General features: G+C 48.3%; 5 protein-coding genes across 5 annotated transcripts; 3 read left to right on the top strand and 2 right to left on the bottom strand.

Annotated features, from left to right (window-relative positions):
• The first annotated feature begins 2388 nt into the window (after positions 1–2388).
• Positions 2389–3631, top strand: LOC131261144 (histone H4-like). The gene is made up of 2 exons (XM_058263074.1): positions 2389–2402; positions 3313–3631. The coding sequence occupies exons 1-2, from the start codon at positions 2389–2391 to the stop codon at positions 3629–3631; spliced, it is 333 nt and encodes a 110-aa protein (XP_058119057.1).
• Positions 3632–4506: 875 nt separating this feature from the next.
• Positions 4507–4884, bottom strand: LOC131261145 (histone H2A). Its single transcript, XM_058263075.1, has one exon. It carries the CDS (start codon positions 4879–4881, stop codon positions 4507–4509), a length of 375 nt encoding a protein of 124 aa, XP_058119058.1. The 5' UTR covers positions 4882–4884.
• A 4617-nt stretch (positions 4885–9501) lies between these two features.
• Positions 9502–9876, top strand: LOC131261143 (histone H2B). The gene has a single exon (XM_058263073.1). The coding sequence runs from the start codon at positions 9502–9504 to the stop codon at positions 9874–9876; it is 375 nt and encodes a 124-aa protein (XP_058119056.1).
• A 5600-nt stretch (positions 9877–15476) lies between these two features.
• LOC131264225 (uncharacterized) lies at positions 15477–16893 on the top strand. Its single transcript, XM_058266517.1, has 3 exons — positions 15477–15540; positions 15630–15758; positions 16709–16893. The coding sequence occupies exons 1-3, from the start codon at positions 15477–15479 to the stop codon at positions 16891–16893; spliced, it is 378 nt and encodes a 125-aa protein (XP_058122500.1).
• Positions 16894–17788: 895 nt separating this feature from the next.
• Positions 17789–18166, bottom strand: LOC131259280 (histone H2A). Its single transcript, XM_058260732.1, has one exon. The coding sequence runs from the start codon at positions 18161–18163 to the stop codon at positions 17789–17791; it is 375 nt and encodes a 124-aa protein (XP_058116715.1). The 5' UTR covers positions 18164–18166.
• Positions 18167–20599: the final 2433 nt, after the last annotated feature.

Raw genomic sequence — 20599 nt, 5'->3', positions numbered from 1 at the left:
GTAACTTTTTTTCCAACTTTCCGGAATAACTCCTGACTCCCAGACAGAGTTGTAAATGTCTAGCAAGAGATTAAGGGTTCTGTCGGGTAGATGCTGTAACAATGGATATCCAATGTCGTCTGGCCCCGCAGATTTCCCTGAACAGGATTTTAAAGCGAATGTAAGTTCTTCTTTGGAAAATGGTGAATTGTAGTTGAAATGTTGAGTTGTGGCAAAAGACAGAGGAATGGTTTCAGAGGAAGTTTTGTGTTTGGCGAAATTAGGTGGATAATTGGAATCTGAAGAAGTTGAATGAAAATGTGTGGCAAAGGAATCTGCTATGAGTGACGGATCGGTGATGGGGTCCTGAGGGTTGAGCCAAATGGGTGAGTGTCGTTTATTTTTCCCGGTTATATTTCTGATATGGTTCCATATGACTTTCGCTGATGTTGAAGGGTCAATATTATTCAAGAAATTCTCCCAGGTTTCCTCCTTAGCTTTCTTGATTAATTCTCTGGATTTTTTGTGGGCTTCTTTGTATTGTTCTGTCAAGAAAGAGGTGTGTAAACTATTGTTCGAAGTTGAACAGTGTTTTTTTAGTTTCCTGAGACACTTTCTTCTGTGTTTTATAGCGCTAGCCACTTCTGTGTTCCACCATTTCGCGTATTTTTGACAGACTCGACCAGTCGTTCGAGGAACAGAGTGTTGTGCAGCCGCCATTATTTGTTCAATCAGTGTTACATCATTTGATGGAGAAATGTCGTTGGGAAGTGTGGATAAGATTCGTTGAAACTCCTCCCAGTTGGCCTCCTCGTACCGCCACCGAGGCCGATGCGTGGGGACTGGGATATTGGAAGATGTTTTGACTAAAAGAGGATAGTGATCGCTGCCATGCAGGTCGGGTATTTGGGAAAGGTGAAAATTTGAAAAAGAAGAAGAAGAGATAGCGCAATGGTCGATGGATGACCCTTTGCCGGTGGACGGAGAGATACGGGTAAAAAACTTATGAACAATGGTATAAATATTGTTGAAGTCAAAAATGGTTTCAAGTTTCGATCCACGACTGTTGGTCACCGGACAACCCCAATTTTTATGTTGGGCGTTCCAGTCCCCCACTATCAGTAGGGGGTGCGACACTTGTTTATTAATGTTTTGAAACAAAGTTTCAATATCGGTATTACTTACCTGACAAGGGGATAAGTAAATGTTAATAATGTTTATTTTGACTGGATTAGTAATATATATACCTAGAATAGGTAAATTGGAGTTAATTTTTACGGATTTGTAATGTAAACTGTTGTGGATGCCCATGCAAATCTCATGGTGGGAAACTGTGGAATTTTTTTGAATCCATTTATAATTGCAAAGCGGATAGTGGGTAAAATATTGAGATTTGCTATGAGCTTCCTGTAGTGTAATGATTTTTGGGTTATGCCGAAGAATAACGATTTTCAGTTCGTCGATGTTTTGTTGTAGGCTGCGAATATTCCAATTAAGAATGAGATTAATGTCTTTTTGTGTGGTCATAATGGGTGTGTTAATTATTGGTGTCATTTTTAATAAGAAAGAGAAAAAATCTATCTTAAAATGATATAGGAATATTCCAATGGATTAGCTTAGCGTTTCTTGGATTTTTTCTTTAGAGTTTTGTTGTTGTTACGTGTTGGTGGAGAAGAGGTAATAGATTCCTTGTTCGGGTGCTTGTCTGCTGCGTTGTTGTCGTCGTCGTCTTCCGAAGGTGTAAGGCTTTTATAGCTTGTACGTTTACGGTTGTTTATTGTGTTTGTCGAAATCATGGAGTTGTCTGAGTCATCTATTGTCGTACTGCTTTCGATGTTGTGGGATAATGATACTTCCTGTTGCGCTGGTTGCTCGTTGACTTTTTCCAGTAGTGCACTTAGCTTTTCAATCGTTTTTTGGGCGTTGTTTAGAGCTGTCTGAAGTCTCTCAATAATCCTGTCCTTTTCAATTTCGGAAGAGCTTTGCCCTTTTGTAATTCGATTTTGTACCGAACTTGGGTTGTTATTTTGTCCCGTTTTCAAAACAATATTTTTCGCTTCTAGATAGGAGCAATTGAGGTCAGTTTTTGTATGGATAATTTGATCCTCAAACAAGTAATAAGAACAATTTTTGGAGAAAGTGGAGTGTCCCTCGCCGCAGTTCTTGCAATGAAGACTCTCATGGCATTCCCCATGCTCATTCAAACCGCAATTCCTGCAAATCGGGGTGGACTTACAACGCAGTTTTGAGTGGCCGAAACTGCCACAGTTGAAGCAGATCATTGGTTTTGGATAATATGTACGGGTGGCAACGCGGAGCAATCCTAGTTTAATGTGGTCGGGAACCGTCGTGGACTCAACTTTTAGTAAAAACAGGTTGGTTGGATGGAAATCATTGTTCTCCTTTCGGATGAACCGGCGGACGTGCGTTACTTTCTGTTCTTTTAAGTTTTCCAGAATGTCATTGTCTGACATACCGTGAAGTTCTTTTGAGTAGATGATGCATTGTACCGAATTCAAGGAGTGGTGGGGCGAAATGGTAATAGAGGTTCCGTCTGCGAGAGTTTTAAGCGTTTGCAATTTTTCGAATTGCGTACTGTTCCTAGTTTTAATCAGATATTTCTTCCCATTTTCGATTAATTTGGCTGGTTCCACAATGGGACCAGCATGGTTCGTCAGAGACTTACCCAGTAGAAATGGGTTGGTACCCAATTCTTTCCCATCCGTAGCTTCAAGCACAAGGAATTTTAGTTTCCCGTATTCACCGTTCCTATCCATCCAAAGAGGTACCGTACGGCCTCTATTGGAAGGGCCCGGCCCAGGCCGTTCCCTTCCGGGAAAATGTGGGTCCGACATATCGTCGCCCCACCTCCGACAAGCTTACACTTTTCTGGTTCTTCAGAACCTGTTTTTTTTCTTTTTCACTTTCTCTCCGTCTACCGAGTACAAACACAGGGCACACTCACGCGTGCTCACTATATACCAACCAAACAATCAGGTATAACGGTTTTTATTTCCGACTAACTGAACTCCCGTAACTTTACTTCCCTAGCTCCTCACACGGCACTGCACTTCGTAAGAAAGAACGGTAGATTATTGCGCTCCACAAAAATACGTCCGACTCGATCAGTGGTTCGACCAAGAATGTAATACAAAACTGGGCCGAACCGCGCCGTGAAACCGCGTTTATATAGTTTCGGGTCCCTCTTCGGGTGCTCACGATCGGGCAGGTCGGGTCAATAAAAACCGTGTTTCACTGCCGAAACCATCGCAGTTCGTCGAAACCGTTCGTTCAGTTTGCATCGTGTCAACAACAACCAATTGTGTAAAGCAGCATCATCATGACCGGCCGCGGAAAAGGAGGCAAGGGACTGGGCAAAGGAGGTGCCAAGCGTCATCGCAAAGTGCTGCGTGATAACATCCAGGGAATCACGAAACCGGCCATCCGCCGTCTGGCTCGCCGTGGCGGTGTGAAGCGTATTTCCGGCCTGATCTACGAAGAAACTCGCGGTGTGCTGAAAGTGTTCCTCGAGAACGTGATCCGTGATGCCGTGACGTACACCGAGCACGCCAAGCGCAAGACCGTCACCGCCATGGACGTCGTGTACGCCCTGAAACGCCAGGGACGCACCCTGTACGGTTTCGGAGGTTAAGCTGCGCGAACAGCCCCCTTGTGTTACAAAAAAATCGGTCCTTTTCAGGACCACCAAAACTGTTCCAGAAAGATATATTTCCTGCTCATTCGTATCAAACTAAGCTTTTGTGGCTCTCCCGACGCTCCGGCACATTTGCCGCCAAAAACGCCAGAGAAAAAAAAATGCGACTTGACTACTCCTCTCCTTCTCTTACCCCATTCCCCATGCCCGAAACGATATCCGATGGAATACACAGCGAGTGGTACGGTGTACCGCGCGTAGTGGTAGTGGTGGTAGTGGTGATGCGCGATACACTACCGACGGTTCTGATTCTCGGATATGTGACCGATTCGTTTTTTTAACACGACGACCCACTGAGAGTTCGTAGAAAGGCGCCGGTCTACCTCACGGGGCTCGGTGTGGCATACGGGGAAAAGAACGCTTTGGTCGTTTACATTGTTAAATTCCCTACCTGTAGAGCGCGTAGCGTTGGCCGTTTCTAACGCGATGATCAAAACCCATCATTTTTCATGGCCACGGGTAGAAATGAGCGGAAAAAGCTACATACCTGATATGAAGCAAAATGGTTTGCCCCGTTTAACCTACCAAACTTGCGATGTTACTTCACACATTGAGACACATTGCTTGAGTTAATTTTAAACATTTCTTTCGTTGTTCTCCAGCCACACTGTGAAATTACGTCCATTTAACCACTTAACTACTGAAACTGAACTGAAACCAACTGGCATGGGCACTGAATGTAGTGAAATAAACCTTTATCACACGATTTTGTCGCCCTGAAAAGGACGGTTTTTTGTGACGGTGAGATCTTCGGCGGGGTTTGTGAGCGCGACACGGTGCCGCGCGGCGGGGTGAGCACGAGAGAGCACGCCTTATGCCTTCTTTTCCGTCTTCTTCGGCAACAGCACGGCCTGAATGTTGGGCAGCACACCACCTTGGGCGATGGTCACACCGGAAAGCAGCTTGTTCAACTCTTCGTCGTTGCGGATGGCCAGCTGCAGATGGCGCGGGATGATGCGCGTCTTCTTGTTGTCACGGGCGGCGTTACCGGCCAACTCGAGCACTTCCGCGGCCAGATACTCCATCACGGCCGCCAGATACACCGGTGCGCCGGCACCGACGCGCTCGGCATAGTTACCCTTGCGCAGCAGACGATGAATACGGCCGACCGGGAACTGCAGACCGGCACGATTCGAGCGGGACTTTGCCTTTCCCTTCACTTTACCACCCTTGCCGCGTCCAGACATTTTCGATTGTTTAACGAGAGGGATACGTGGTGCTCACTCGAAGAGGTTCTCTTCCGAACTATGCCGAAACGAGTAGTAGTAGTAGTAAAATTTCTTTTATTGATTTGTATAATTCATTACATTTTGGTGTTTTGCGAGATTTAGCAATCGCACGCTTTTCATTCGCTACATGAGAATTTTGCCTAAGAGGCAGTTTGATTTTGCATAAGTTTTCAGGTGTTATGCCAATGGCAATGGGAGTATTAACCTTAATCTAATCTTAACCTATTCCTAACCTAATATTAACCTATTATTAACCTACTATTTACACCAAGCCTCTAATCAGTTCATGGGGTGAGGCTTGCATGGTGGATCTCAGTCGATCCGTTACTTCAAATGCTATTACGTCTAGCGCTTTCGTGTCTGTTACATTATAAAGCTCCTCTAGACGCGTTCTAGGAGGAGCATTTAATATTAGTACAAGAAATCTATTCAGTGCCGTTTGTACGCGTTTCAGGTTAGTGGCGGCACAGGAGCTCCAAACTGAGATTGCATATGTGGCCGCAGGCAGAACAATTTGTTTGTAGACCGCAATTTTGTTCTGTTTGTGCAGGGTCGATTTCCGATTTATCAGCGGGTACAGCAGCTTAAGCAAAACTGCAATACGGTTCGCAAGTTGGCGCGTGTGGTGGTGGAATAGAAGCCGATTGTCGATCGTGACGCCCAAGTACCGAACCGACTGCTGCCATGGTACTGGTGTTGAGCCCACTTTGAGACGGGATTGCTCCGGAGGTTGCAGCAGGTTTTTCCTTAGACGATACGGGATGACCATCGCTTGCGTCTTCTCGTTGTTAAGCTTTATCTTCCAGCTTGCGGCGTATTGCTGGAAGATGTCGAGAGCCCGTTGTGCGCTGTTTCTTAGCTCTGCTGGAGTGCGACCCTTGGTGGTGATGGCAGTGTCATCAGCGTAGAGGTATATTTCCGAAACCCTTGGTAACTCTGGAAGATCCGCCGTAAACAGAGTGTACAGCAAGGGGCCCAGGATGCTGCCCTGTGGGACGCCTGCCGCGATGTTGGTTGGGCTGGATGACACTGATCCCAGGGTCACCCGGAAGGTTCGTTGCCGCAGGTAGTTGCTGGTCAGCTTTACAAGATATAGAGGAAGCCGGAAGGAGAGCATTTTGTGCACAAGCCCATCATGCCAAACGCTGTCGAAAGCCTTCTCCACATCCAGCATGACGACCGCAGTGGACTTACCGACCCTCTTGTTCTTTTCAATGTTGGTTTTTAGCCTCAGGAGTTGATGTGCTGTTGAGTGTCCTGATCTAAAGCCGAACTGCTGAGGAGGCAATATTTGGAGATCTTCCATCGCTTCTCGAAGCCTCCAACATATTAGCCTCTCAAAAAGCTTTCCAAGAATGCTCAGCAGGCTGATAGGGCGATAGCTGGAGGCCCTCGTTGGATCTTTGCCAGGTTTCAGTATAGGTTTCACCTTTGCCGTCTTCCAACTCTGCGGATAGTGTTGCAGTTCGAGGCAGCAGTTTACGATGTTCGTGAGGAGGGAGAGGGCTCGGAGTCGGAGATGTTTGAGAAGGATGCCCAGAATGCCATCAAAGCCAGGGGCTTTCATGTTCCTCATCATCCTTAGGGCATGACACACCTCCTCGACGGTGGTGCGATCCTCTGGTGGCAGGGTTGGCTGTTCAGAGTTAACTCTGGCCACTGATGAAGCCACCTCGGCCTCATGAGGGCTGGACATACTAAGGCCAATCCGATGAGCATCCTCGAAGTGTTGGGCGAGGGCACCAGTCTTCTCCGTAGGAGTAAGTAAAACTGCGTTGTCAGCTGCGAGTAGTGGAGGAATCGGCCTGGGTTTAGTGCGGAGGGTCTTAGCTACTTTCCAGAAAGCGTTGGCGTTGGGATGGAGTCGCCGCACCATGCGCTCAAAGTTTTTGTTCCTGATTTTCTCGACACGATCCTGGATGATGCGGGAAAGTTGAGCTGCCTGCTGTTTACAAAGCTGATCCCCGGTGCGCTGGTATTGACGCCGCAGCATGTTTCGACGGGAGATGAGATGTCGAGTGTGATCGTCTAGGACAATTACCTCTCCCCGTGCGGACACCTCTGGAACACACTCCGCCTCTGCCGAACGGATAGCCTCCACCACGTTCGTTATAGCTGATTCAATAGAAGCTGGAGACAGTGAAATCTCGGTGGTGGTGATTTGCTGGTCAACCAGTCTTCCAAAGCGGGCCCAGTCGACACAGTGGTAGTTTTTCCTCCTAACAGGCGGAGCTCTGCTGGCGTCAAGGTGAACCTTCGTTAGGACAGGGAAATGATCCGAGGTTAGCTCATCCAGGGTTGTGGGTTTGGAGATCTGCAGGTTGGTTAGGAACAGATCTAAAATTGAAGGGAAGCCACGGCTGGGAATAACGGTAGGTTCATCAGGATGTTCAATGATGAACTGTCCATGCTGTGCGACCTCTGCCAAGATGTTTCCATTTTTATTTTGGCGCCTATTTCCCCACAAGCGATGACGGGCGTTCAGGTCCCCTCCGATAACCGAGCGGAAATTGTTGCAGGCGATGATGTTAATGTCGCGACGAAAAACCGCATCCAGATCACCCGTGCACTGTCGAGGGCAGTACACAGATATAATGCGCAGTTCCCCGGAGCTGGTAAAGACCTTAATGCCGACTGCTTCAATGATGGTGGTATTGAAGTGCGGAAGCAACTGATGTTTGATGCCTCGACGTACAACGATGGCTACCCCGCCACCACGTGCTCCGACTCTATCAAGGCGGTGGATGGAGTATTCATCGATGTAGAAGCTGATGTCTGGCTTCAGATGGGTCTCCACGATGAGCGCGATGTCGATGCGATGTAGTTTTAGGAAATCGGCCAGTTGAATCTTTTTAGCCCTCACGGACTGGGCGTTCCATGTGACTACTCGCAGATTACCCATTGAGCATCAGCAGTTCTCCGATAACGGCGAGTTGATCTGCCTTATTGCGGCAAAGGCGGATTTTTGCCAACATTTTTGTGAAGATGCTAAAAAGCTCTTCCATCGTGAACAGTTCACCTTCCGGAGCAGGAGCGGGTGTATCCGAGGCGTTTCTAGCGTTGGCTAGCCGCTGTGCCAAGGTGATGGAGCCAGGTGTAGGAAGCCAAGGCGACGCGGTACTGCTTGGAGCAGAGGGCGGCGTCACTGTGGAAACCGATGTCACTGGGGCTGTGGCTTGTGGCTTACTTGCAGTCTGGCGCTGAGCAGGAGTCTGCGGATGCTGGTGTTTTTGGCGGTTTTTCCTTGCCAGGTTTCTTACTTCCACATATTTAGCACGTTGTGGGCAGTCAGGATGGTCGGCTCGGTGGGTTCCCATACAGTTTGAGCACTTCACCTCTTGCTGTTCATCCATTGCAGGGCAGGTATCAGTAGTGTGTTGTCCAGCACACTTAACACATCGTGGATTGATTTTGCAGTGGCGTGTACCATGTCCAAACTGCTGGCACTGTTGACACTGGGTAGGACCTTTTTTGCCTCCACGATAGGCCTCCCATCTCACAATAACCTGCTGGATGGATCTGACCGCCTCTAGTGTCTTCAGGGAGCAGGTCCCACGTTTAAGGTGTACGAGGTACAACCTTGAATGGATGCCCTCAGCACGTCTTTTCATCTCAAAAGCCTCGATGACTTCAAGCTGGTATCTTGAGCGGAGTTCCTCGACAATTTCTTCTAGCGGCGTATCAGGAAGACCCCGGAGTACCACTTTAAATGGCCGCTGGTCCTTGGCAGCATAAGAAAAATATTCCGCCTTTCGATGATTAAGGTATGCAATCACACCCTCACGTTCTGCCAGGGATCGCGAGATAATGGAGGTGCCTACTCCACTAATTCGGAACTCCGGCGTGAGACCGCGAGCCTGGAGCTCCGGGCGCAGCTCAGAAATGGGTATTGTCTTTACGACAACGGGTGGTGGTTTGCTAGCTGGGCCCGGGGGCTTTTTAGCATTTTTACCTGCCATTGTAGCGGCAGAATTTGCAGGTGTGTTTTCCGACGGACGGACTTTTGATGATGTTGAAGCTTTGTTTTTCATATCTTTAACTGTGCTTGTCTTCTTCTTCTTTTTCTTCACTTCAATGAAGTCACTTTCGTTGTCTGATGCGACGCTGGTGGCCTCAGAACTGTAGGTGCTGGAACTGCCGGTGCATGTTTCAGTGCTCATTTCACTGACATCTTCCGTCTGGGCCGATGTTTTAGATGTTTTCGAGCGTTTTGACACAATCGAGTCCGAAGAACTTTCGCTCGAGACCTTCCTTCCTCTTTTCTTCTCCTCACCTTTCTTCGGCATAATAAGGCCGAAGGAGGTTAGGGTTCACTTTTTTATTTTTATATCACTTTATTCACTATTATCACTCCACGACGTGTTTACTCGTTGAACTTCCAATCAAGACTATTGGGGACCTATATGATGATGCCGAAACGAACCTGAAACCGGGTTTATATAAACGTCGGGGTGTAGCGAAGCCAGCCAGCGAACTCGCCCGACGCTGAATAAAAGCCGAAGTGAGGGTCGAAAATCGCGTTAAAATTGAAGTGACGCTCAACGAGGAAACACGTTTCACGCACGTTAAACAATCGCAATGGCACCGAAAACCAGCGGAAAGGCAGCGAAGAAGTCTGGCAAGGCCCAGAAAAATATCTCCAAGTCGGACAAGAAGAAGAAGCGCAAGACCCGCAAGGAAAGCTACGCCATCTACATCTACAAGGTGCTGAAGCAAGTCCATCCGGACACTGGCATCTCGTCGAAGGCGATGAGCATCATGAACAGCTTCGTGAACGACATCTTCGAGCGCATCGCCGCCGAAGCGTCCCGCCTGGCGCACTACAACAAGCGTTCGACGATCACGTCACGCGAAATCCAGACCGCCGTCCGTCTGCTGCTTCCTGGTGAGCTGGCCAAGCACGCCGTGTCCGAGGGCACGAAGGCCGTCACCAAGTACACCAGCTCGAAGTAAGCTGGTTCGTCCGTGGTCGTCACAAACCACACCAACTCGTCGCATAACAACGGTCCTTTTCAGGACCACAAAATGTTTTCCAAACAAGAATCATTTCATACCATTCCATTCCGTTCATCGATGAGAAAGAAAGAAACCGACGAAGATCGAAAAATAATAATGTGTTTGTGTTGTGTGTTGAAGAAACAGAACAAAAAGTGTGCCGAACCGTTTTCTAGTTTAACATCACCAATTCGTTGTGTTTTGGCGCACACATAGCCGCGCGTAACATCAAGCGCGCGTAAATGAATTGAATGAACATTTTAAACAGTGGTTTTAAGAAAAAAACCCAACGGTTACTAACATTTAAAGCACTCCGTTATGGTTTCTATGGTTATGGCACAGCCAAAGGCAAAGCAATGTGTCTTTTTTTTTTCGTCTAATACATATATGTTCAACTTGGTTTAATATGGAACAGATTCTCTTTAACAACTTTTTAAACCCACCGCATGTAATTGCTCACTAACTTCAAATCGCCGCCTAAGGATGGGGTTGCCTGGTGGTTTGTAGACGTTAGCATATGTATTATGTTATGGTTTGTGTCACGGCTAGGTTATGGTTTGCATTTCTATCGTCATATGTTGGGTTTTGTTTTTATTTATCATCATCATCTTCTTCTTCATCATCATCATCATCATAGATATATATATTATATATATATATATCGATATAGCGTGCACCACGGGACGTGTACGACGGGACGGGTACGAAATAATCCTTCTTTCGGTAACGGGTTGGTGGTCCTGAAAAGGACCGTTTGGGTTTGGTTGAAAACGAAACGAACCGTTGTGTCACTTAGGCACGTTCAACACGGATACGGCGAGCAAGCTGGATGTCTTTCGGCATGATGGTGACGCGCTTCGCATGGATGGCACACAGATTCGTGTCCTCGAACAGACCGACTAGATACGCTTCACTCGCTTCCTGCAGCGCCATCACGGCCGAGCTCTGGAAACGCAGATCCGTCTTGAAGTCCTGTGCGATTTCACGCACCAATCGCTGGAAGGGCAACTTGCGGATCAGCAGCTCGGTCGACTTCTGGTAGCGACGGATTTCACGCAGAGCCACCGTTCCCGGCCGGTAGCGATGCGGCTTCTTCACTCCTCCGGTGGCCGGAGCACTCTTGCGGGCCGCCTTGGTGGCCAGCTGCTTGCGCGGCGCCTTTCCTCCGGTGGACTTACGGGCAGTTTGCTTGGTACGTGCCATCGTAGTTGATGTTGTTGATGCTGTTGACGTTGATCGGGTTCGACACGGGTCTGTTCACTTGTGGTGGTAATACAAAACTGGGCCGAACCGCGATACGATACGATACATATTTCTTTTATTCACATTTTACACCTACATCGGTTTACAAAGAGTACTTAGGTCAGGATACAACGTACGATACGTTTTTCAAGACAGTAGAAGTTTTAGCAGTTGCTGAGTTTTGATCTGTATGGCTTCGAGCCTATACCTGTGGTAGTTGAGAGGTAATGCTATTTTTTTTTTTTTTTTTTTTTTTTTCGAACTTATAGACTAACGTAACACATAACGAACTAACTAAGTTAGGCCATGCTCAAAACACGGGCTAATGCACGGATGGTGCTATGTTCAGAGGTTGAGCACTTCTGTATCGTGGTTTCTTTGATTGTGTCAATTATTGTGTTCAGAGGTAGAACGCCTGCACGTTCGTAAATTGCAGCGTTAGATGTTAACCTATTTGTATTCAGTATTAACCGTAGAATTTTGTTTAGCGAGACCTGGATCTTGCTTCGATGAATCTGAGCACACGAACTCCAGACTGGAACGGCATAAGTAACAACCGGCAGGAATACTTGTTTGTAGATGGCCAACTTGTTCTCAAGCGACAGCTTTGACCGCCGATTTATTAGGGGGTAGAGGCTCTTGACCATTGTACTGCACTTGTCTCTGATGAGTTTAGTATGGTCCCGGAAAATAAGCCTCTGGTCCAGAATTAGGCCCAAATATCCCACTCTCGGGGACCACTCTACAGGGACTCCACTCATTACCAAGCGACTATTTTGGGGAGGTTTTAGAAGAGTGGATCTGAGGCGATGAGGTATTATGATAGCCTGGGTTTTTGCTGGATTTACCCTGATCTTCCAGTCTCTCGTGTACAGGAGGAAAGCGTCAAGGTAGCGCTGAGCCGAGCTCCTCAGTTGGACAGCGGTTCTGCCCTTTACTGCTATGGCAGTGTCATCAGCAAATAGAAATATTTCCCCATTAGAGGGCATAGCTGGAAGGTCAGAGGTGTATAGGACGTATAGTAAAGGGGCCAACAAACTCCCCTGTGGCACACCGGCGGGAATGGAGTGTACACTTGAAAGTACAGAGTTCAGCGCCACTCTGAATGTCCTCTGACTTAAGTAGTTGTTGATAATTTTAACAATATACACTGGGAAACCAAAGGAAAATAGTTTGTGCACCAAGCCGTTGTGCCACACATTATCAAAGGCTTTTTCGATGTCAAGAAATGCAATGGCAGTTGACTTCGAGACACTTTTGTTAGTTTGAATATATCCCTTTAACCTCAGGAGTTGGAGGGTGGTGGAATGCCCTGGACGGAAGCCGAACTGAGATGAAGGAATGAGTTCCAGCTCCGTTACCCAATCCTGAAGTCGATCGAGGACAATTCTTTCAAAAAGTTTGCCTAAGGCGCAAAGCAGGCTGATTGGACGATAGCTTACTGGAATTGTGGGATCTTTACCGGGTTTAAGTATCGGCACTACCTTTGCTGCCTTCCAAGCACCGGGAAAGTAGCCAAGCTCGAGGCACCGATTGAAGATGGTGGTAATTAAGGTAAGAGCTTTGATTTGTAGTTTTTTGATCAAGATGTTAAATAGCCCGTCCGGCCCGGGAGCCTTCATATTTTTTGCCCGTTTAAGTGCTTGGCATACATTTCCAATGGTCACTTTTTCCTCTCGCGGGACCGAGAAGTCAGTTGCCTCAAGCCGCGCCAGAGTGGAGCCTACGCTTGATTCAAATGGGCTGACAGCGTCAGCTCCCAAAAGATGAGCGCTGGCAAACTGTAAAGCGAGAGCCTCGCACTTCTCAGCCGGAGCGACCAACAACTGCCCGGCATGTTTTAATGGGGGGATAGGCTTGGGTTTTCTCTTTAGAACCTTGGTAACTTTCCAGAAGGGTGATGTGAAAGGGCCAAAGCTCTGTATGGTTCTAGCAAAATTTGCATTTCGAATGCGATCCACCCTGTCGGAGATGATTCTAGCCAAAACTGCCGCTTGAGTTTTATAATATTGAATGCCAGTATTCTGGTATGATCGTCTAAAACTGTTACGTTGCCGGATTAATGTTAAGGTGTGGGAGTCGATGTGCACAAACTCACCGCTGACAGGCCTTGTTCTGACACAAACATCCTCTGCTGCTTTGATGGATCGCTCCAGGTTGTTGACTGCTTGGTCAATGTCCTCGATGGTGTTGATGTGGACTGGACCGATATCGTTGTCCACCAGCCTGCCGAAGCGAACCCAGTCGACATTATGGTAGTCCCTGCGCTGGCGAACTGGAGCACGACGAGCACCGATGTTGAGCTCCGTAACCACCGGAAAGTGGTCGGAGCACAGCTCGTCCAGCGTAACGGGTTTCATGATCTCCATGTTGGTCAGAAATATGTCGAGAGTGCTCGCAGAACCGCTCGATGATATGAAGGTGGGCACGTCAGGAAATTCCACGATGAGGTCTCCCCGTTGCGTAAGCTCGAAGAGGCAATCCCCGTTGAGGTTCCCACGGGTGTTGTTCCATAGACGATGGCGTGCGTTCAGGTCGCCGCCGAGAACAAATCTGGAACTACCCCGAGTGATGATGCTCAGGTCACGTTTGTAGGTGGCGTCGGATCCCCGACCTCGCGAAGCCTGTGATGGACAGTAGGCGGCGATGAGCCGGATGACCCCAGAGGATGAGTGGAGCTCCACACCGATTGCCTCAATTAGTGATGTTTTGAGGTGTGGCAGCTGAGTGAAGTGTAAGCCTCGTCTGATGGCAATAGCTACACCTCCACCTCGACCGGCGTTGGGATGGCGATCCAATCGAAGAAATATGTGGTGCGGCAGCGAGAAGTTGATGTTCGGTCTCAGCTGGGTTTCGGTGATGAATGCGACGTCGATGGCCTGCTGGTGAAGAAAATCCACAAGTGGGATTTTCTTCGATCTTACCGAGCAGGCATTCCAGTTCACAATGCGAATGGTGTTATCCATAGCGAATAACGAACTCGCCCAAGGCTGTGACTTGCTCAGTACGGGAGCGACATGCACCTAGTCGCTGCACCATCTCCATGAAGATCTGCATCAAAGCCGCAGAGTTGTATAGCGGGGCTTCCGGCTGGCCTGGATTTGGATATTCGGAATCACAGGATGGAGCAGATTTTAACTTAGTAGCATACTGGAGGCCAGGTGGTAAGGTTGGAGCGACGACTGGATCCGACGATTCCACGAAGGCGTTGGATGTCGTTTTGGCTGTTACCGGTAACGAAGGGAACGTTGCAGCTGTCACTGGTGGTGGAGGCGGAGAAGCAGGTCGATCCGGAGAACGCTTGCTGAATTTAGCTTTAGCAGCTGATAGGGCCTTCTGCCGAATTCGAGTGTAGATGACTCGCTGCGGACACTCCGCATCGTTGGCCATATGCTCTCCTCCACAGTTGGCGCATTTTGGGCTGGTCTGATTTGGGCAGTCAGCCATGGTGTGCTCCTGCGAACAGGAGGCACATTTTTGCCTCATGTTGCAATGACGGGCTCCGTGACCGAAGCCTTGGCATCTGAGACACTGCGTGAGTCGACGCCGTCCCCGATTTCGATAAGCCTCCCAGCGCACGCGGACGTAGTTAATCACTCGGAGTGATTTAAGGGCCGCCATGGAACAAGATCCATTTTTGAAGTGGATCAGGTACAGACATGATCCGTGCGCTGCGTCAGCTCCTTCATGCTTCCGTTTGATACGGAAGATGTCAGTGGGACACAGTCCGTAGGTGTCTCGCAGCTCCGCTAAAATTTCCGCATGGTCCATAAGCGGTAGACCGCGGAGGACCGCTTTGAATGGACGATCATGCGGGTTGTCGTGCGTATAGAATTCTGCGTTTTGTGCATGCAGATATTTGAGTACCGAATCAAAATTTTCATTTGATTTCGTCCAGATTTTGGTTCCCATAGCGGTGCATTGGAACTCGATTCCCGCTGTCGGCTTCAGATCGGCCCGAAGTTGGGCGAAGGTAGGGAGCTTAACCACAACCGGTGGAAAACGAGATCTCGGTTTGGATGAGCTGTTCGTACTCACTCCTTCGGGTATGCTCACAACCTCGGGTGCGGCGTTGGTAGGTGAGTGACGGCGGGTGCCACCCTTGTACGACACTTCCACGAATTCACCCGCCAGGTCGTCGGGTGTATCGCCTTCCATGTTAGGATTATCAGCCTCCTCCAGCTCGATGACGCGTATTTTGTCAACGACAGGATCGGGAGGGCTGTTATTCGTCTCCCCTTTCTTCCGTTTACCCATCTCTTACTACCACTTTCACACGGTTCTTTATTGGTTTACACTTGCACTTGCGAATCACGATGAAACACGTCTTGTTCGGTCAAAGGTTTGACACCGACCTATCGGGCTGGGCCGAACCGCGCCGTGAAACCGCGTTTATATAGTTTCGGGTCCCTCTTCGGGTGCTCACGATCGGGTGGGTCGGGTCAATAAAAACCGCCCCCGAAACACAGCACGAAGTAAAGCCAGCCAAATTGTGGCCAAATCGGGACACGAATATTCAGAAAGATTTGGTTGGAAATTTCCGAAGCAAAACCGAAGTTGCCGCGGCAAAAACGAAAAATGGAGGCCCCTTTCGGGGCCCTCGCTCTTTTTCTCTTCTCTTCCTTCTACACATTCTCATGTCTCGAGCTGTTACGCGGAATTGAACCGCGTTGTTTCCACTCCGGCCTCTGCGCACCTACCGCAAGACCGTCGCTCTTTGTTGAGAACGGTGTGCTAAAGGCCCAATATATATCTACTGCGTAGTCGTTTGTATGGACTGTATGGGAATGCATCGTTCGCGCTCAACCCGCTCTAGCCATTTAAACCTCTCGCGGAGCGAATTCATATGGCCAGCGCGTTTCGGTTTTTGCTCTTCATTTAGCGATCGCTTGCGCTGCGTACGTAAGAATGAATGACCGCTCGCGCTGGGTATACTCGTACGGGTACCCGTACGTACGTATTCGACCGCGCTGGGTATACCCGTGCGGGTACCCGTACGTCCGTATTCGACCGCGCTGGGTATTCGACTGGTCTACGATTGCTCGCGCTGGGTTTTCGATCGCTCGCGCTGGGTCTTCGAAGACCCGATCGCGCAGGGCATTTAAACTTCGTACCGTATTGCATTGCGCATGCGCACTTTGATGCACAAACCTCGATTTTTCAGTTCGGATCAGTTGCCGCGGCAACAGATGGGCGCGGTAAGGAGAGATTTCTGGCAGTGGCGGGACGGGGGAATTTCTGCGTTGGTGTAAAAGAGACAAGAATATCACCATCTCGCTCTGGCCCATTGAATTCCCTATCTCCACCCGAAGCTATGGCTGGTAGGGCGTGTTTCACTGCCGAAACCATCGTAGTTCGTCGAAACCGTTCGTTCAGTTTGCATCGTGTCAACAACAACCAATTGTGTAAAGCAGCATCATCATGACCGGCCGCGGAAAAGGAGGCAAGGGACTGGGCAAAGGAGGTGCCAAGCGTCATCGCAAAGTGCTGCGTGATAACATCCAGGGAATCACGAAACCGGCCATCCGCCGTCTGGCTCGCCGTGGCGGTGTGAAGCGTATTTCCGGCCTGATCTACGAAGAAACTCGCGGTGTGCTGAAAGTGTTCCTCGAGAACGTGATCCGTGATGCCGTGACGTACACCGAGCACGCCAAGCGCAAGACCGTCACCGCCATGGACGTCGTGTACGCCCTGAAACGCCAGGGACGCACTCTGTACGGTTTCGGAGGCTAAGCTGCGCGAACAGCCCCGCTTGTGTTACAAAAAAAACGGTCCTTTTCAGGACCACCAAAACTGTTCCGTAAAGATATATTTCCTGCTCATTCGTATCAAACTAAGCTTTTGTGGCTCTCCCGACGCTCCGGCACATTTGCCGCCAAAAACGCCAGAGAAAACAAAACAAAAAAAATGCGACTTGACTACTCCTCTCCTTCTCTTACCCCATTCCCCATGCCCGAAACGATATCCGATGGAATACACAGCGAGTGGTACGGTGTACCGCGCGTAGTGGTGGTGGTGATGCGCGATACACTACCGACGGTTCTGATTCTCGGATATGTGACCGATTCGTTTTTTAACACGACGACCCACTGAGAGTTCGTAGAAAGGCGCCGGTCTACCTCACGGGGCTCGGTGTGGCATACGGGGAAAAGAACGCTTTGGTCGTTTACATTGTTAAATTCCCTACCTGTAGAGCGCGTAGCGTTGGCCGTTTCTAACGCGATGATCAAAACCCATCACTTTTCATGGCCACCACCACCAACGCATGTGTTCGGGTAGAAATGAGCGGAAAAAAGCTACATACCTGATATGAAGCAAAATGGTTTGCCCCGTTTAACCTACCAAACTTGCGATGTTACTTCACACATTGAGACACATTGCTTGAGTTAATTTTAAACATTTCTTTCGTTGTTCTCCAGCCACACTGTGAAATTACGTCCATTTAACCATTTAACTACTGAAACTGAACAGAAACCAACTGCCATGGGCACTGAATGTAGTGAAATAAACCTTTATCACACGATTTTGTCGCCCTGAAAAGGACGGTTTTTGTGACGGTGAGATCTTCGGCGGGGTTTGTGAGCGCGACACGGTGCCGCGCGGCGGGGTGAGCACGAGAGAGCACGCCTTATGCCTTCTTTTCCGTCTTCTTCGGCAACAGCACGGCCTGAATGTTGGGCAGCACACCGCCTTGGGCGATGGTCACACCGGAAAGCAGCTTGTTCAACTCTTCGTCGTTGCGGATGGCCAGCTGCAGATGGCGCGGGATGATGCGCGTCTTCTTGTTGTCACGGGCGGCGTTACCGGCCAACTCGAGCACTTCCGCGGCCAGATACTCCATCACGGCCGCCAGATACACCGGTGCGCCGGCACCGACGCGCTCGGCATAGTTACCCTTGCGCAGCAGACGATGAATACGGCCGACCGGGAACTGCAGACCGGCACGATTCGAGCGGGACTTTGCCTTTCCCTTCACTTTACCACCCTTGCCGCGACCAGACATTTTCGATTGTTTAACGAGAGGGATACGTGGTGCTCACTCGAAGAGGTTCTCTTCCGAACTTTTTTTTTTTTTTTTTTTTTTTTTTTTTTTTTTTTTTTTTTTTTTTTTTTTTTTTTATTAAAGAGATTTTGCGCCTTAACGGCGACATTCATCTCTATCTTAAATTAAAGTTACATATTAGGGAAAAGTTTGGAATCATGGGATAGTTTAAGGAAAGGAATGGGTTGGGAGGGGAACAATATTGCCTTTATTTAAATTTAAGATTAGGTTTGTTTTTCATTTTTATTTATTCTTTCCTTTCTGTTAAATTTCTTTATATATTTTAATTTCTTTCAAAAATTTTATGATGTTGTCTTCGCTTGTGGGGTCGTTGCTGAGGGCGGATTCTAGGTTTTGTGGGATGTTGAATTGCTGTCTGGCTGTAGTATGGGCTCTGCATTTAACTATGATGTGATTGACGGTGAGCTGGCATCCACAGGTGATGCACATTGGTGGTGGGCTGTTCTTCGTGAAAAGGTAGCTATGAGTCAGTCGGGTGTGTCCTATTCTGATGCGGGTGAGGATTCGTTGGTCGCGTGGTTTCGGTGTGTCATTCCATGGTAGTGTGGTTGGTTTGATGCTGTGGAGTTTGGCGTCGATGAGCGATCTCCATTTGCGTTCCCAAGATGAGCGTACTTCATCTTGGGCCCAGCGGAGGAGGTCTCTCTTTGGGAAAGGTGTCTCGATGGTGTCCGGTTTCGCTCGACCTTCGTTCGCCAATCGGTCGGCGGCTTCGTTTCCAGCGATTCCCATGTGACTCGGTATCCAGCAAAGGGTGATGTTCCGAGTGGCTAGGTGTTCGTCTATGGATTGTATGTAGGGATGTCTTGATGTTCCTTTTTCTATTGCTTGAAGTGCGCTCGCGGAATCTGTAAATATGACGATAGATTTGTTGTCTATTGTGGCCTCATCGGCCGCTATTAGGAGGGCTAAAGCTTCTGCGGAAAAAATTGATAGATTATTATTGAGTTTAAGACTGCTAGATGTAGTTTCCGAGTATTCGCTTGAACGGAACCGTCTGTGTAGATGTGGTGATGTGTTTTGTACTTGCCATTGATGAGCTGCTGGAAGAGTTGTTGAGCAATGGTGGGGTTGTAGTTGTCCTTTTTAATGTCTTTCATAGTCCAGTCTATGTTGGGTTTTGTTGCGTTCCAGGGTCTGTCTTTGAGTCTGTTTAGTTTTTCTATTTCTAAGAGTTCTTTGGTGGTAATTTGTTTGAAGAGGGTTTTGGTTCTGTTGGTGAGGGGCTGAGCTGGGAAATTTTTCTCGTTGAGTCGTGCTTGTGCTGATACTAGTCTATTGAGTAAGGTGTGACTGAAAGGGAGCTGTCCGGATTCGCAGTTTAACGAAGATATGGGACTGGTGCGGAAAGCTCCTGAGATTTGTCTCAGGGCCTGGTTGTATATTTTCTCTACTTTGTTTTGGATGTTGGGGCCGCCTCTAGAGTAGAGTTCGGCGCCAAATAGTATTTTCGGAACAAGCCAGCCGTTCATGATCTTCAGCAGGGTTTCGCGAGAAGCTCGCTTTTTACCGCAGCCAAGATACTTGAACAGCTGTAGTTTGTTTTTGATGGAAGATTTTAGATATTGAGTGTGTGGTATGAAGCTAAGAGTTGAGTCAATGACTACTCCTAGAATTTTGGTTTTTATTACGTTAGGAATTCTGGAGTTATTGATGTATAGTGGTTTTGAGCGGCGAGCAGAAAATTGAGAAAAACAAATAATTTTGCTTTTCTCTGGGGAAATGTCGTAGCCCGTGAAGCGGGACCACTGTTGTAATTTGTCGAGTCCTTTCTGAAGAGATTGTTGTGTTTGTTTCGGTGTTGAGCCGGTAGCTATCAGAAGGATATTATTATTATTATTATTTTTATTATCAAATTGTTCGCCGTGTGGCTATACAAAGTCCCAACTTAAAAGCTAACAGAAGGATAAACACAGACTAGAGGGGTTACAACAGGAACGGGATAGGGGTAACGAAAAAAGATTAGGAAACGGTGGACAGGAGACGAGAACGGAAGCTGACCAAGGACGTGTGGTGGTCAAACAGGTGACCGACGGCGTTAAAGTCGGACAATGCACGTAGCCATGGGTCATTCTGGGCAAACAGAGTCCGGCGTGTAGGAATGTGAAGAGGAGGACGGACTCGCAACCTGTAGGATGGGACGTAGAAAGGAATGGCTGCGAGAAGGCCAGGAGAGTCAATATGGCCATGTACAGTCTGCTGCAAGTAAAATCGGACACTCGAAAAATGAGAAGGTCTGCTGTCTTTCCGCAAGCCTACAGCATTCCCGGAACCTAATATTGACCTTTAACGTATACAATTCTTTTCGTTAACTCTTTCACTACGTAAGAAAAATGAAAACGAAATCAAAATCGATTGTTTTACTGAGATTCGGCA

The sequence above is a fragment of the Anopheles coustani genome, chromosome 3 (genome assembly GCF_943734705.1).
Source record: "Anopheles coustani chromosome 3, idAnoCousDA_361_x.2, whole genome shotgun sequence".
Taxonomy (NCBI): Eukaryota; Metazoa; Arthropoda; class Insecta; order Diptera; family Culicidae; genus Anopheles; species Anopheles coustani.
Note: the sequence above shows the minus strand (reverse complement) of the source record. Positions and strands in the feature narration are given on the sequence as shown.